The 17,716-nt window shown below is 44.4% G+C and overlaps 1 protein-coding gene across 1 annotated transcript in view; it reads right to left on the bottom strand.

The window, feature by feature from the left end:
- Positions 1 to 17,716, bottom strand: part of LOC139263437 (protein unc-79 homolog) — a 253,255-nt gene that overhangs the window by 84,609 nt on the left and 150,930 nt on the right. Inside the window, exons 29-31 of the mRNA XM_070879516.1 lie at positions 7,109 to 7,291; positions 3,045 to 3,207; positions 1,938 to 2,087 (exon numbers count right to left, since the gene is read on the bottom strand). Coding sequence (XP_070735617.1) covers positions 1,938 to 2,087; positions 3,045 to 3,207; positions 7,109 to 7,291 — 496 coding nt within the window. The remainder of the gene's footprint in view (positions 1 to 1,937; positions 2,088 to 3,044; positions 3,208 to 7,108; positions 7,292 to 17,716) is intronic.

Here is a 17,716-nt window from a genome sequence, read left to right as displayed (position 1 = left end):
TAGATGAAGGTATTGGCCCTGCTGATTTCTTAAAACTTGTTTTTGGGATGTGAACAACATTGGCTAGGAAATATTTATTGCCCATTCCTCGACACCCAGAGGACATTTAGAATCAAAAACAGAGAGTTTTAACCCACCCCACCAGGCGGCAATGGGACAGGGAAACCTTAAAAATCAAGCGATTTGACACACTGCCCATTCTGGTTGCAATCATACTAGCCATCGTTTTAACTGCCCACTGCATTTAGCTGGCTGAGCCGCCTACGGAAAATCGTTAGGTGCCTCTTAACTGCATTCAAATTGTGGTCTGAGGTGGAACCGTTGGAGGAAGAGGAGCAGTATCCACAATAGCCAGGACATTTTCGAGGATGTTGCCGGGAGTGGAGAATCTAAGCTATGAGGGCAGATTAGATAGGCTGAGTTTGTTTTCATTGGAACAGAGGAGGCTGAGGGGAGACCTCATTGAGGTGATAAAATTATGAGGGGCCTAGATATCCTGGATAGAAATGGCCTATTTCCCTTAGCAGAGGGGTCAACAACCGAGGGGCATAAATTTAAAGTAATTGGTAGAAGGTTTAGAGGGGATTTGCGGGGAAATGTCCACGCACAGGGTTGTGGGTGTCTGGAACTCATTGCCTGAAAGGATGGTAGAGGCAGAAACCCTCACCACATTTAAAAAGTACTTGGATGTGCTCCTGAAGTGTCGTAACCTACAGGGCTACGGACCTAGAGCTGAAAAGTGGGATTAGGCTGGATAGCCTCTTGGTGGCCGGCGTGGAGATGATGGGTCGAAATGGCCTCCTTCCGTGCTGTAAACTTCTATGATTCTATGACAAGTAGCAGGTTGTTCCTGTTAGAAGATAGTCGATTATTGTGGGATGGGGAAGAGAGGTGTGCCAGTGGAAGGCCTTGCCTAACCTATAGCATCTGCAGGTTAAGAGTCACTTTCCTTTATATGACTGAAGAACATTGCATCAGGAGTCTGCACTTCATCCGACAACTGTTGCTGATCTATAGAGCTTCCTGCAACATGACTTGATGCCTGCTGGCCCAGGTGGCCATGCTTTTCCAGTAAAAGTCACCATAGCCCTTAACCTTTTTGCCTCAGACTCCTTCCAGGTTGTACCAGGGGATATCACCCACATCTCGCAATTTGCAGTGCCGAGCTGCATCAAGCAGTTCACCAATGCCCTATTTGCTAGAGCCAAGCATTCCATTGATGCCAACACTCACAATGAGAGCGCTCTTGGATTTGCAGCAAGGATGGCCTTCCTCGTGCCCAGAGCATTATAGACTGTACTCGTGTAGCCAGCAAGACACCAGAAAACATGCCAGAAGGTTTTGCTAAGCCATTGCCAGGGACCTGTGCCTGTATGTGATGGGTGGCATTGAAAGCTTGTCCAGTGGAACTGGCCAGCCCGTTCCTGCTGCTGTTGTAGTTCAGTGCCTGTAGATGCAATGGATGGCATAACAACAGATGTGGGTGGAACATTTTCGGGACCAGCTGACGAGTCTGGCAGCTTCCTTCTTTCTTCCTGCTAAGTGAAGTGAGAGGGGAGTACTGAAAGCAATCCCTTTTTCATTGAACATACTAGCTGCGCAAGCTGTGTCAGAACTGCTGCTGTTCCTTTCCGATTGTCAATATATGAAAAATTGCCACAGATGTAATGTCAATTAAATAGGAAATGAGTGCATGCCACAAGAAGATTGAAACTTCATGGGTTCCTCCCTCAACAAGAAATAATCTGGGAAAGAACAAGCACATAGCATGGGCATGGTAGTGCTCTGCAAGGTCAAAGGTGCTACAGCAATTTCCTGACCAGTGTGCACAGGGTGGGAAGACCATGAATTGACAGACTCTCCACATGGCTGGCCAGGAATGCTGATATACCTCTGACAGCCTTATGCTTCTCCCGCAGAGAAGTATAAACACTTACTCTTCTGTGCATTCATCTCGACTGGTTGATACTTTACTGATTTGCTGCCCCCTATCCTTTTCAGTCTTGCAAAGAAGGTTTGTGACTCCTTGTTGCAAGCTCCAGTTGGGGTGTCATGGACATCCGATTCATCGAACACGCTATCTTCTTCTGGCCAAGGGAAAAAGAAATGAAGCATCAAAATACTCTGCGGACGGATTTAAATATTAAGGACACTTCAATAACTGTTTGCAGGTGCTGAAATTGCTTATTTAGATATCAAAGTGTCAAAGAAACATAACCAAGAAGTATTTTTTTTTAAATACAGTTTGGTATTACACCATCAGACTCCACATGTGTGCATACTGTGTCATGGAGTGATCACATTTTAAACAATGCCTATAATTTTCTATGTGGTAAATTCCTAATAATTACCCAGGGCAGGGCTATTTTTTCCAAAGGGGGTAAAAATTGAAGGTAAAGTCAAAATAGATAGATTTCTTTCAGAAAATAACATTTTAGGATACAGTAAATGAGCAATTTGTGACATGACGTGGTAATTGTAACATGTTTGGGAGGAAAAAGCTGACTTTGGACCTATGGTTCCCAAAGCTCTCCACCCCTGGGGTTATCCTCAGGTCATTTCTGGGCAAGTTGTAGATTGATTGCTAGAGATTGATTGCTAGGATCAGTCAACAACTCCTTTATCATTGTATCATGCGACTACCAGGATGGAACCAGGAGCACTGGCATGGCTGAGTTCATCAAACAAGTCACCAGCCTAATTGCGGTCTCCCTGACAGCGTGCTCTCAGAGTACGCCAATGTAATCCACTTGAAAGGCCCCGCAACTTCCGCAAAATCCAGATCTTGCAACCTGTCAAGGTACGCCTCCGGCCGCAATTTCTAGTCCAATATGATGGAAGCTGTGCTGTTCCACAGTGTGGCAATCACAGTTTAATTATATAAACTGTCATAGCTTCAGGCTTTAAACTCCAAGGTCTATCAACATTAATACATTTTCTACTTTCGATACAAATCAAGGAATACGAGTTCATGTTTCCTTTGTAAAAGTTAGAAAATATAAAAAAATAAGAGCAAGCTTGCACTTTATAGTTGTATATCTTACCTTTTTCTTTCTCACTGTATTTGCTAATGTTACTATTGTCACTGTAAAGGGGTCCAGCAGTGGGATGGGGTTTACAGCTGTGGTATTGTGCATTAAGAGTATTAATTGTGATATAGATCAGATGCAGTATAATCTTGCTGATATCAGAGTCTCTGTAGGGATACTGGAAGGAAAATAAGGAACATTAGTGCAATATATCTATAAGTGAGAAAATGCTTATATGTTGAAATACATTTATCTAATTTTCCCTTTCTATTTTCCATTGCAGAAGCTACTTGCTCCCATTGTAAACATTAAAGAGGTGTGTAGAATGATATAATCTGCTTCCTCTCCATATCATTAATGCCGCGTAAACAACAGCAGTCAAACAAATGCTTGAGAAACTCTACTCTGTTAATGCCTGTTCCCACAGAAAGTTATGTATTTACAAATCCTCCTTTTCTTTGTTGTCAAGCCAATTTTCTATCAAGATGACTAATTGGCCAATGAGTCCATATATCTTTATATTCTTTGGAAGCCTCATCAACTTGCCAGATGCTTTCTGAAAGTCCAAGTATGTTAGATATTAGTGGATGTCCTTTAATTTTGTTATTTCTTTAAAGAATTGCAGAAGATTTGAGGCAAAATCAACATCTTAAACCACATTTTGACCAGAGCGTTTTTCACAGGTTGGCATTGCATCAAGTGCTCTTGCTGTTCTCCCTCACTACGAACATTAAATTAATCTACAAGTTTCGATTTCATGTCTACACGTTATTTGTCAATACTGTACTGGGATTACGCAAGCTGCTATCCAGTCTATAAACCCAAGCTCGGAATTTGTGGAGATCTTGAAATTACTGACAGCTTATTTTCTCAGTTATTTCTTTAAAAATTCCAGAGCTTATTGGAACTTCATTGATACCTTTCTAATTGAGAAACCTAGAAAAAACCATGGGAAAGAGAGCTGGAATGGGGGTCTGAGGAGAAAGAGGGCTGGGAATGAGGGTTCTGACAGGAAGGAGGGCTCAGGAAAACAAAAAGATTAAAAAAAACAGGCCAATTTGGGGGGGGAAAATATCTGGGAAATTCCTCTCCATTCCACCTAGGTGATTGAAAACTAATCCAGCAGATCACTCTGGCCCTGAATTCCCTGAAGTACTTACCTTCTGGAAGAGGTGATCTCTGCCCCAGCCAGAAACAGGTCCAACTCTCGCTTGAAAGAATTCAGCGAATCTGCATCCAACGCATAAGACGGCAGCCTGTTCCAGAGGTCCACTATTCTCTGGGAAAAAAACACTTCCTGACATCTAACCTAGATCTAGCCTTATACAACTTAAATTTCTGACCCCTGGTCCTCCCTAACCTAATTGAAACAATCTGTCAACTGGAACACAATCTATTCCCTTCATTATCTTATAAACATCAATCAGTTCACCTCTAAGTCTACGCTTCTCTAAATTGTAGAGTCCCAACTCTTTTAGCCTATCTTGATAACGAACCTGCTTTAAACTGGGAATTAATCTAGTAAGCCTCCTCTGCATCTTTTCCAAAGTCTCAATATCACCCACCATGTGAGGAGACCAAAACTGTTAACAGTATTCCAAGTACGGCCTGACTAAAGTCTTGTACAAGGTTATCTGCTTTTTTGCCTCTCCCAGGAGATCACATGGTTTCGGGTGGGGTGGAGACAGTCCCTCGGAATCGAGGAAGACTTGCTTCCGCTCTAAAAGTGAGTACTCAGGTGAATGTACAGTCCAATGCGGGAATTACAGTTTCTGTCACAGGTGGGGCAGACAGTGGTTGAAGGAAAGGGTGGGTGGGGAGCCTGGGTTGCTGTACGTTCCTTCCGCAGTCTGTGCTTGATTTCTGATTGCTCTCAGCGACGAGACTCAAGGTACTCAGCGCCCTCCCGGATGCTCTTCCTCCATTTTGGGCAGTTTTGGGCCAGGGATTTCCAGATGAGGGTGGGGATGATGCACTTTATCACAGAGGATTTGAGGGTGTCCTTGGAACATTTCCTCTGCCCACTAGGGGCTCGCTTGCAGTGTAGGAGTTCCAAGTGTATATATTATGATACACAAGGTATTGCAATTGTCTGGGATAGGCTCGATGGACCAGTCCGTCATTGTTCGTATATTCGTATAAAAGGCTGTCTACATTCCATGTAACAGCTATACTGAAGGCCTGTCTTAAACTTATTAATTGTTTACAAAAGATCTGAAATAGAATCCTATGTACAGAGATTGTGGGCGTGATTCTGCTGACCTCGGCGGGTCCAGGGCGAGCGATGTCGGTGGCAGGTCCCAACCCCACTGCTGTCTCCAACCGGTCTCTGAAATGAATTTATGCCGGCCAATTAGAGGAAACGGATCTGGTGACGTCATTTGATGCCAAATCATCAGCTGATTTCCTTAAAGGGACCATGGCCAACTTTATTTTGACATTTTTGCTGTCAGTGTGCTACAGTATTGAGTTCCTGCAAACACTAACAATCACTGCATAGAGGTGCAGGGCCGCACCCAGGCTCTTCCTTGACTCCCTCTATATGCTTATAGAGTGAGTCACAGCTCGCAGGGAAGTCCTCTTCCCTGCCAATGGGTGGAAGAGACTTCCCCAGGAAATCAACACAGCCTGGTTGCACATTGCAGAGGAGGGCACTAGCAGTGATGTGGTAGGGAGGGTAAGTGTGAGGGGTGCCAAGTGAGATGGGGATGTGAGAACATAGATAGAGAGGGATGGGTGTTGGTGCAAGGTAAGTTGGTGTGAATAAGGATGTGTAGAAGTAGGGTAGGAAAGGCAGAGTGATGGGGATGTGATGAGTGGCACAGCAGGATGAGGTTGAGTGTGGCTTTGTATTCACGTTTCATGATCTACTGAGATCATTGAAACATTTGCGGCACCGCACAGGACACAGGCATCAGACCCAACCACATTGCTGCCTGGGAGGCCAAGGATGGCCTCACCATGGCCAGATATACTTCAGTTGATGCTGTACACCCAGGCTGCAACATGATGTTGGTGTGGAGTGGTGCCAACCTGTACAGCATCAAGTGAAGTAAATCTGGCCATGGTGAGGCCATCCCTGGCCTCCCAGGCAGCAATGTGGTTGGGTGCTGATGCCTGTGTCCTGTGCAGCATCAGCTGATTGCGGAGATGGTTGGTGGTGTTGTTGGTGCTGCTAGTGTGCCTGTTTCAGCTGGTGTTGGGGATGATCGTGGTGGGATTCTGAGGACCAAGATGAGAGAGTATAAAGGGCACTCATGCTGCTGGAATAGATGGCAGGTGAAGTAGAGGTGACAGAAGCGATCTGTCAATGGTGAGAAAGGTAATGAGGTCAGACTGGATGGAGACTTGTGTAAAGACTTGCAGCATGGTGAATCTGTTGTAGAATTGCAGTGAGGAAGAGCTTATGGCTGAGGGAAGATATCTCTAAGGTGGGAGCTTTTACTTGACATTTGAAGCTGTCAACTCAACAGCTGATTCAATGGCCACTGAACTCCCACCTCAGCTTAACAGATGTGATCCCCGAGCAACGAGGACCCCATGGACGAGCACATAAAATAAAAAGGTGAGCTCAAATGTGTTCTTAATCATCTCTAAACAAGATCATAATGACCTGAATTGGGTCCCCCACCACTGCGTGTTGGGTCTGCTCAGTACTGAAAGGCGCATGGCGGCGGGTTCACAGTGGGTCCCACTGGGGGAAAGAAACACTTTGCCACCCGACCTGCCACCGATCACACCTGCAGACCGCCCAGAAAATTCAGTCTTTAATGTCATTCAAACGGTAGTAAATCAATCTTGAAAACCAGAGGTGTGATGATTTGCTAAATTTGTGCAGATACTAACACAGGTTCTATTACACTCCACTATGATTTAATCAATAATTGGCTAGCTGGTAACATTTAATTTACTACAGAAGGTACTGCAGAAACACATACACTGAATATTTCAATTATATTTGTACATCACAAAAGGTTTACATACACAAACAAATTCTATAATGCAACCTCCATGCATTAATTTAGACGGACTCTAGCCAATGCTGCAATGTACATTGAGTTGAACATAAATAGTTGTACCTTGTACAGAATCACTAGCAAAACCTTCAACCACATCTGTCGTATATGAGGTTTCAGAGTCCAAAGAGAACAGCGTGGAGGTTGCTGAAAGTAATGGCGTAGCTGTGGACAGGTGGAATACTTGAGTACTTGCACCACCAGAGGAAGGAGTTGGTTTCCCAGGCTAATATTATAGTCCATAACCTATAAGAAATATGGCATTAAATTTTTGTTTGACACAAACGTGCACAAGTTGGTTAAGCCAATGAAGTAGATTACCTCCTGTACTCGCCACTTGCTGGATATGCAGCTTCAACAACAATCAAGAAGCTCAACACCATTCAGGACAAAGCGGCCCGCTTAATTGGCCACCACCTTAAACATTCACTCCCTCCACCACTGGCGCACCGTGGCTGCAATGTGTACCATTCAACAAGATGCATGGCAATAACTCGCCAAGGCTTCTTTGGCAGCACCTTCCAAATCCACAACCTCTACCACCTAGAAGGACAAGGGCAGCAGGCACATGGGAACACCATCACCTCTAAGTTCCCTTCCAAGTTGGAAGTACATCACTATTCTTTCATCGTCGCTGGGTCAAAATCCTGGAACTCCATTCCTAACAGCACTGTGGGAGTACCTTCACCACACAGACTGCAGCGGTTCAAGAAGGCGGCAAACCACCACTGCCTCAAGGGCAATTAGGGATGGCCAATAAATGCTGGCCTTGCCAACGATGTCCATGTCCCATGAAGGAATTTTTTAAAAAATCATACGTGCCACATCAGAGAACTATTCCGCATTGATAATTAGTTTCATGGCCCCAAAATTTAGTAAAGCATAAGGTGGCAACTGCAATATAACAAAATATAATTTTGCTATTTTTCAATGAAAATGATCAACAGAGTGAAGTACTTTTGGAGTAGTCACTGTTGTAATGTGGGAACTGCAGCAGCCAATTTGCGCACAGCAAGCTCCCACAAACAGCAATGTGATAATGACCAGATAATCTGTTTTTGTTATGTTGATTAAGGGATAAATATTGGCCAGGACACATAGAAACATAGGCCCCAAGTTTCCACATGATTTGCTCCTGATTTTTAGGAGCAACTGGTGGAGAACGGAGTATCTTAGAAATCGGAATTCTCCACATTTAAGTTTTCTGCAGTTCTAGTCAGGTAGAACAGTTTCACTTTGGAACTGAATTTTTTTTTCAAAAGGGGGCGTGTCCGGCCACTGACGCCTGATTTGAAAGTTTCCACAGTGAAAACGTACTCCAAACTAACTTAGAATGGAGCAAGTGAAGATTTTTGTAGGCCTGAAAAAACCTTGTCTACACATTAAAAAAAATCAGGCGCACGTTACAAATTAGGCGTCGGGAACGAGGTGGGAGGGGGGGGGAGGGAAGTCATTACATTCTACAATAAATCCTTAGTTATACTTATACAAATATTATACAAATAATTCCAACCTGAATAAACATTTATAAGCAAAGAAAAGATTAAATAAACCATGTTCCGACCTGTGTGAAAGTGCTTCAGGCAGGGAGAAGGCTGCAGGAAGCCTCACAAGTTGAGGCAGCCGTTCCCGACGGCAGGGGGGAGGGGAAAGGCAGTAAGGGCCCGCCCGATGGCAGCTGGGGGGGGGAGGAGGCATCCGTTCCCGACGGCAGGGGGGGGGGGGGGAGAGGCAGCGGGGGGGTGGAGGCAGGGAGAAGGCTGCAGGAAGCCTCAGAAGTTGAGGCAGCCATTCTCGACGGCAGGGGGAGGAGGCCCCCCTGCCGTCGGTCGGGCCCGTCGGGAAACGGCTGCCTCAACTTCTGAGGCTTCCTGCAGCCTTCTCACTGCTGCAAGAAGCCTCAGTGCTGATCATGGAAGGGCAATGTGGTTTTATTTAAAAATTTTAAAAATTGAACAGCTACAAAGAACTACAAAAATGGCCGAGTGCCAATGTTTCCTTCACACTGCGCGTGCGCGAACGCTCCAACGCGCAGGGTTGCCGGCATGAAAAAAACTCATTTAAATGATACCCGACTCCTCCTACTTACAAAATCGGCACGAGTGGTAGGCTCCGCCCACTGGGCGCCGCGCCAAGCTGACATCGAGCTGCAAAGCGCTCGAGAATAGCGCGTTTTTTTTTCAGGCGCCGTTTTCGGCGCGAAGAATGGGCGCCCAGCTCGGGGGGGCGCCTGTTTTGCCGCGTGTGGAAACTTGGGGCCATAGAAACATAGAAAATAGGTGTAGGAGTCGGCCATTCGGCCCTTCTAGCCTGCACCGCCATTCAATGAGTTCATGGCTGAACATGCAACTTCAGTACCCCATTCCTGCTTTCGCGCCATACCCCTTGACCCTCCTAGTAGTAAGGACTTCATCTAACTCCTTTTTGAATATATTTAGTGAATTGGCCTCAACAACTTTCTGTGGTAGAGAATTCCACAGGTTCACCACTCTCCGGGTGAAGAAGTTTCTCCTCATCTCAGTCCTAAATGGCTTACCCCTTATCCTTAGACTGTGACCCCTGGTTCTGGACTTCCCCAACATTGGGAACATTCTTCCTGCATCTAACCTGTCTAAACCCGTCAGAATTTTAAACGTTTCTATGAGGTCCCCTCTCATTCTTCTGAACTCCAGTGAATACAAGCCCAGTTGATCCAGTCTTTCTTGATAGGTCAGTCCCACCATCCCGGGAATCAGTCTGGTGAACCTTCGCTGCACTCTCTCAATAGCAAGAATGTCCTTCCTCAAGTTAGGAGACCAAAACTGTACACAATACTCCAGGTGTGGCCTCACCAAGGCCCTGTACAACTGTAGCAACACCTCTGTACCTGCATGCCAACCTTCAATGACTGATATACCATGACACCCATGTCTCGTTACACTTCCCCTTTTCCTAATCTGTCACCATTCAGATAATAGTCTGTCTCTCTGTTTTTACCACCAAAGTGGATAACCTCACATTTATCCACATTATACTTCATCTGCCATGCATCTGCCCACTCACCTAACCTATCCAAGTCACTCTGCAGCCTCATAGCATCCTCCTCGCAGCTCATACTGCCACCCAACTTAGTGTCATCCGCAAATTTGGAGATACTACATTTAATCCCCTCGTCTAAATCATTAATGTACAGTGTAAACAGCTGGGGATAATGCCCCTGCTCTTCATCAAAATAATGCCATCGGATCGTTTACTTCCACCTGAGAGAGCAGACAAGGCCTCGGTTTAATGTCTCTCATCCGACAGACTTCAATCAGTAAAATAAAACGGGAGTGAAACTGGACTCAGCCAGGAGCACAAAGCAGGTAGAATTGCTTTTGCCGGCTGTTCTGCCACACGCCCGATATTCAGCTCCAGTGAAGTCAATCGAAATGAATATTGGGCAGAGCATAGAAAAGGCGACTGACATAATGCCACCTGTTCCCCCTCAACATGTTTAAATTCTATTTATTTTGTAGCTTGGGAAAATGTGATGTTTGTGAAAGATCTACACAACTAACAAAATTTGTATTTTGAAGCTTTTTAAAGGAGATTCAGCAAACATTATAGGAAATACTGGGAATACAGGAATAGATAAAAATGATATTCTTTACCACACTGATGTGCCTGCTAGCATGTATTTAGGTAAAAATTTATAAGTTATTTAATTTGAGTCAATAAATGACTGGGATATGGCCACCGTGGTTAATCAAAGCAGAAGAGGGACTAATTACCAGTTTATTTTCATCAAAAATGATTAGTATAATTTAGCATCTTAGTAAAGAGTGGTAAAACAAATTAATTTTTGGCAGCAATAGATTTAGTTCCTTGAGTTAATTTTTTGAGGGAAACAAATCTGGGTCTGAATATCGAAAGCCTATTTCTTGCTTTGTTGAAGAGTGCCATCTGGTGGACTATTCTGTTCAGTACCAGGGACATTCCTTTCATAAGAACATAAGAAATAGGAACAGGAGTAGGCCATACGGCTCCTCGAGCCTGCACCGCCATTCAATAAGATCATGGCTGATCTGATCATGGACTCAGCTCCATTTCCCCGCCCACTCCCCATATCGTTTAAGAAACTGTCTATTTCATTCTTAAATTTATTCAATGTCCCAGCTTCCACAGCTCTCTGAGGCAGCGAATTCCACAGATTTACAACTCTCTGATTGAAGAAATTTCTCCTCATCTGTTTTAAATGAGTGGTCCCTTATTCTAAGATCATGCCCTCTAGTTCTAGTCTCCCCCATCAGTGGAAACATCCTCTCTGCATCCACCTTGTCAAGCCCCCTCATAATCTTATACGTTTCGATAAGACCACCTCTCAGACTTCTGAATTCCAGTGAGTAGAGGCCCAACCTACTCAACCTTTCCTCATAAGTCAATCCTCTCATCCCCGGAATCAACCTAGTGAACCTTTTCTGAATTGCCTCCAAAGCAAATATATTCTTTCGTAAATATGGAAACCAAAACTGCATGCAGTATTCCAGGTGTGGCCTCACCAATACCTTATATAGCTGTAGCAAGACTTCCCTGCTTTTATACTCCATCCCCTTTGCAATAAAGGCCAAGATATCATTGGCCTTCCCGATTACTTGCTATACCTGCATACTATCCTTTTGCGTTTCATGTACAAGTACCCCCAGGTCCCGCTGTACTGCAGCACTTTGCAATCTTTCTCCATTTAAATAATAACTTGCTCTTTGATTTTTTTTCTGCCAAAGTGCATGACCTCACACTTTCCAACATTATACTGCATCTGCCAAATTTTTGCCCATTCACTTAGCCTGTCTATGTCCTTTTGCAGATGTTTTGTGTCCTCCTCACACATTGCTTTTCCTCCCATCTTTCACAGTGAGGTAGAGGAGAGACTGCATATTACAAATGTTGTTGACACAGGTAGGTGCAGTTCTTAAGTACTTGTACCATCAGAAGGAGGAGAAGCTTTTCCGGTCAAGTGTTCTAATCCGTGAAATATTTAGTAACATGCTAGTGTTAGATAACTGTAAGCATGTACTGTAAAAGGAGCCAGTGAAGTAATGAACCTCCTCTAAAAGCAGCAATATATAGCCATGTAACTGTACTGTCAAAACACTAGCTTGGATTTTCTACCTGGGTAAAATCAGAGTGAAAGCTGAGCTGCCTGCAAATCTCTACGAGCCAATGTGAACTGGGCTGACCCCGCTGTCGTATCGGAGGTCAGCCTAATTTAAGTAACTAGGATGAGTTCCAGGCACGAGGGATGCCACTGGTTGGGAAGCCATAAGAAATAGAAGCAGGAGTTGGCCACTTGGTCCTTCGAGCCTGCTCCGCCATTCAATAAGATCATGTCTGATCTTTAACCTCAACTCCACCTTCCAGCACTATCCCCATATCCCTTGATTCCCTATCTTTGGTTCCTCCCTCCCCCCGCCCGCCCGCCGCGCCACCCCCCGCCCCTCCGCCCCCCCCACAGAGCCTGTCTCTTTCTTTTTTTCTCCTAGTTTCTAATGGCAGCTGGTTGTTATGCCTCCATTCATACCCTATCTTGACTAACGTTTTTCTAACTCCTGGCATTACCATTCGAATTTGGGCCATCATCCCTTTTGTCGCTCCTGTCTTCAAATCTATCACAGACCTTCCCTTTTGTTCTTTCTTCCCCTCCCCCTTTCAGTGCTTGTTAAGAATCCGTTCTTTCCGAACACTCTCCAGTTCTGACAAAGGCTCATCGACCCAAAACATTAGCTCTGCTTCCTCTCCACGGATGCTGCCTGACCCGCTGAGATTTCCAGCATTTTCTGTTTTTATCCCTTGATTCCCTGATTATCCAAAAATCTAATGATCTCTATCTTTAATATATTCAACAACTGAGCATCAACAGCTCTCTATGGTAGAGAATTCCAAAGGTTTAGAATCCTTTGAGTGAAGAAATTTCTCCTCATCTCAGTCTTAAATGGTTGACCCCTTATTCTGAGACTGTGACCTCTGGTTCTGGAGTCCCCACTGGGGGAAGGCAGCCCACATGCTGCTATAGGATTTAAAGGTCTGCAACAGTAAAAAGATAGCAGCATCCACCAAAACCACTTTGCAGCAGAGGTGAAAAATTTCTTAAAGAAAGTCGGTGAGGTCTGCAGTTGTAAAAGTTGCTGGATAAAGTCAGAGATTGCTGACTACCTGTTGCATGTCTCTCGCTCTCTCCTGTTATTGGCTGTCTTGTCTTTGGGTGGGCGAGAGGGGGGGGGGCGCCGGGGGAGAGATATATAACACTTTTCATATCCTTCGGATCTTTTGGAGCAATTCTTTTGAAATGTAGACATAGTTATTTTGTCGACAAAAGGAACGAAAAAGTAAGATTGGTGCTATCTCCAGTTCATTTGTAGGTCTGATTGCAAACCGATCATAAGCGTGATTACAGATCTGACATTAGGTTCTCTGGGGATCTATCACAGTTCCTTTGGCAATAAGTTCTCAATTTTGGCTGTAAGAGGAGCAAATATGGTATTGCTAGAGGTCTGAGGGCAACTGACTTGCCTGTTTGCGAGATCCTGTTCATGTGATAAGGAGAGAAAACAACATCTGAATTTTACATTGGGCCTGAAATTCCAGTTGGAGGCTCCCTTCGGACAAACGCCTCCGACCCGAGAATTTTAAACGAATTTAGCTGGTGGTCCCGAAGGCACCTGCTATGGTGGTGGGGAGGCTACTCTCCCCGCGCTTCGAAGCGTGCCCCCCGTCCTTAACATTCGAACGCAGGCGGTGCAGTCACGTGTGTACAGTATTCTCATTAATAGCATCGAGGACTCTGTATCTACCAGTTCTCATTGCTATTAATGAGATTTTTAAAAAACACACTAAACACAACATAAAAAATAAAAAACACACCTCACATAATTAAAATTATTTTAAATTAAAGTTAATAAATGTGTTCGAAAAAATATATATATTTTTCCGATTTTTTTTTTACGTTTTGTAATTAGGGTTTAAAATAAATATACCTTAGTGGGCAGGGTTTTTAACATAAAAATGTGTTTATAAATTTTATTTTTATGTTTTTTATAGGTTTTAAAACTCTTACGCTGGTAAGAAGGGCAATAGTTTTAAGGACATTCGCTGGGCAAGAGATGGGCAAATAGCACAATCTTGCCCATGCGAATGTCCTTGCTGCCAGAACTTGACAGATCGGGAAAGCCAGTTTTCGACTCATGCGTATTGCGCGTGGAAAACCGGCTTTTGCGATGCCTCCCCGGGTCTATACACACTCCGCACGGACCCGGTGAAGCCAAAATTTCAGGCCCAATAGCTTGTGCGTCACAGTTTTATGGACTCCCAAATTGGTAAAACTCTCAGATCCTTAGTATACTTATGCAATATTACAGATTCCCAGCTGTAGTCCGGCAAATACCTTATCAAGGAAAAAAAAATAAACATTGCATGGACCAGTCCAGTGGGTTGGGGCATTCCACTAAACAGCTCACAAATTAGATCAGCTATCTGATCACTGGACATACTCTTACCTGGTACATACCTGGAGGTTGAAAAAGGTGAAAACGATTAAGGGGAAAGGTTTTCATGATGCACTATGGGGTAAATTTTGCAAGACTTTACCTGTTGGCAGTACTGCACGCAGTCAGCCCATGATTTTCTTGAAAAATTTATCCCTATGTGTCGTGAAATCAGAAATGACTTATTAATAAACACATTTAGCATCTTGCCACACAAATAGAGTTCAATAGGAAACTTTCCTCTGGGGTGGGGTAGAGCGGAACTACTTTAAAATATGATTCAAATGTTTTTAAATTTGTATTACTGATATTGTACATCTATAATTTTGGACATTCTAATAAACGTTTACACAGAATGTTTAAATAAACATTCAACAATTTTAATAAAATATAAAACATTTCCACGATGCTGAGAATGACGTGAGTATCACGTGTAGCGAATTGATCGTACCGCAGGGAAAGGGTCCACAGCCAGATAGGGAATGGAAGACGAACAAGAAGAGCAGTGCAAGGAAGGTAGTGCAGGAGTCCCCTGTGGTCATCCCCCTGCAAAACAGATACACTGCTTTGGGTACTGTTGAGGGGGATGACTCATCAGGGGAGGGCAGCAGCAGCCAAGTTCATGGCACCATGGCTGGCTCTGCTGCACAGGAGGGCAGGAAAAAGAGTGGGAGAGCAATAGTGATTGGGGATTCAATGGTGAGGGGAATGGATAGGCGTTTCTGCGGCCGCAACCGAGACTCCAGGATGGTATGTTGCCTCCCTGGTGCAAGGGTCAAGGATGTCTCGGAGCGGGTGCAGGACATTCTAAAAAGGGAGGGAGAACAGACAGTTGTCGTGGTGCACATTGGTACCAACGACATAGGTAAAAAAAGGGATGAGGTCCTACGAAACGAATTTAAGGAGCTAGGAGCTAAATTAAAAAGTAGGACCTCAAAAGTAGTAATCTCGGGATTGCTACCAGTGCCACGTGATAGTCAGAGTAGAAATCGCAGGATAGCACAGATGAATACGTGGCTTGAGCAGTGGTGCAACAGGGAGGGATTCAAATTCCTGGGGCACTGGAACCGGTTCTGGGGGAGGTGGGACCAGTACAAACCGGACGGTCTGCACCTGGGCAGGACCGGAACCAATGTCCTAGGGGGAGTGTTTGCTAGTGCTGTTGGGGAGGATTTAAACTGATATGGCAGGGGGATGGGAACCAATGCAGGGAGACAGAGGGAAACAAAAAGGAGGCAAAAGCAAAAGACAGAAAGGAGATGAGGAAAAGTGGAGGGCAGAGAAACCCAAGGCAAAGAACAAAAAGGGCCACTGTACAGCAAAATTCTAAAAGGACAAAGGGTGTTAAAAGAACAAGCCTGAAGGCTTTGTGTCTTAATGCAAGGAGTATCCGCAATAAAGTGGATGAATTAACTGTGCAAATAGATATTAACAAATATGATGTGATTGGGATCACGGAGACGTGGCTCCAGGATGATCAGGGCTGGGAACTCAACATCTAGGGGTATTCAACATTCAGGAAAGATAGAATAAAAGGAAAAGGAGGTGGGGTAGCATTGCTGGTTAAGGAGCAAATTAAGGCAATAGTTCGGAAGGACATTAGCTTGGATGATGTGGAATCTATATGGGTAGAGCTGCAGAATACCAAAGGACAAAAAACGTTAGTGGGAGTTGTGTACAGACCTCCAAACAGTAGTAGTGATGTTGAGGAGGGCATCAAACATGAAATTAGGGGTGCGTGCAATAAAGGTGCAGCAGTTCTAATGGGTGACTTTAATATGCACATAGATTGGGTTAACCAAACTGGAAGCAATACGGTAGAGGAGGATTTCCTGGAGTGCATAAGGGATGGTTTTTTAGACCAATATGTCGAGGAACCAACTAGGGGGGAGGCCATCTTAGACTGGGTGCTGTGTAATGAGAGAGGATTAATTAGCAATCTCGTTGTGCGAGGCCCCTTGGGGAAGAGTGACCATAATAGGGTGGAATTCTGCATTAGGATGGAGAATGAAACAGTTAATTCAGAGACCATGGTCCAGAACTTAAAGAAGGGTAACTTTGAAGGTATGAGGGTGAATTGGCTAGGATAGATTGGCGAATGATACTGAAGGGGTTGACTGTGGATGGGCAATGGCAGACATTTAGAGACCGCATGGATGAACTACAACAATTGTACATTCCTGTCTGTCGTAAAAATAAAAAAGGGAAGGTGGCTCAACCGTGGCTATCAAGGGAAATCAGGGATAGCATTAAAGCCAAGGAAGTGGCATACAAATTGGCCAGAAATAGCAGAGAACCCGGGGACTGGGAGAAATTTAGAACTCAGCAGAGGAGGACAAAGGGTTTGATTAGGGCAGGGAAAATAGAGTACGAGAAGAAGCTTGCAGGGAACATTAAGACGGATTGCAAAAGTTTCTATAGATATGTAAAGAGAAAAAGGTTAGTAAAGACAAACGTAGGTCCCCTGCAGTCAGAATCAGGGGAAGTCATAACGGGGAACAAAGAAATGGCGGACCAATTGAACAAGTACTTTGGTTCGGTATTCACTGAGGAGGACACAAACAACCTTCCGGATATAAAAGGGGTCGGAGGGTCTAGTAAGGAGGAGGAACTGAGGGAAATCCATATTAGTCGGGAAATTGTGTTGGGGAAATTGATGGGATTGAAAGCCGATAAATCCCCAGGGCCTGATGGACTGCATCCCAGAGTACTTAAGGAGGTGGCCTTGGAAATAGTGGATGCATTGACAGTCATTTTCCAACATTCCATTGACTCTGGATCAGTTCCTATGGAGTGGAGGGTAGCCAATGTAACCCCACTTTTTAAAAAAGGAGGGAGAGAGAAAACGGAATTACAGACCGGTCAGCCTGACATCGGTAGTGGGTAAAATGATGGAATCAATTATTAAGGATGTCATAGCAGTGCATTTGGAAAGAGGTAATATGATAGGTCCAAGTCAGCATGGATTTGTGAAAGGGAAATCATGCTTGACAAATCTTCTGGAATTTTTTGAGGATGTTTCCAGTAGAGTGGACAAGGGAGAACCAGTTGATGTGGTATATTTGGACTTTCAGAAGGCTTTCGACAAGGTCCCACACAAGAGATTAATGTGCAAAGTTAAAGCACATGGGATTGGGGGTAGTGTGCTGACATGGATTGAGAAGTGTTTGTC

Source organism: Pristiophorus japonicus, chromosome 4, assembly GCF_044704955.1.
Source record: "Pristiophorus japonicus isolate sPriJap1 chromosome 4, sPriJap1.hap1, whole genome shotgun sequence".
In the NCBI taxonomy this organism is placed as follows: domain Eukaryota; kingdom Metazoa; phylum Chordata; class Chondrichthyes; family Pristiophoridae; genus Pristiophorus; species Pristiophorus japonicus.
This window is presented reverse-complemented; position numbering and strand designations above follow the sequence as displayed.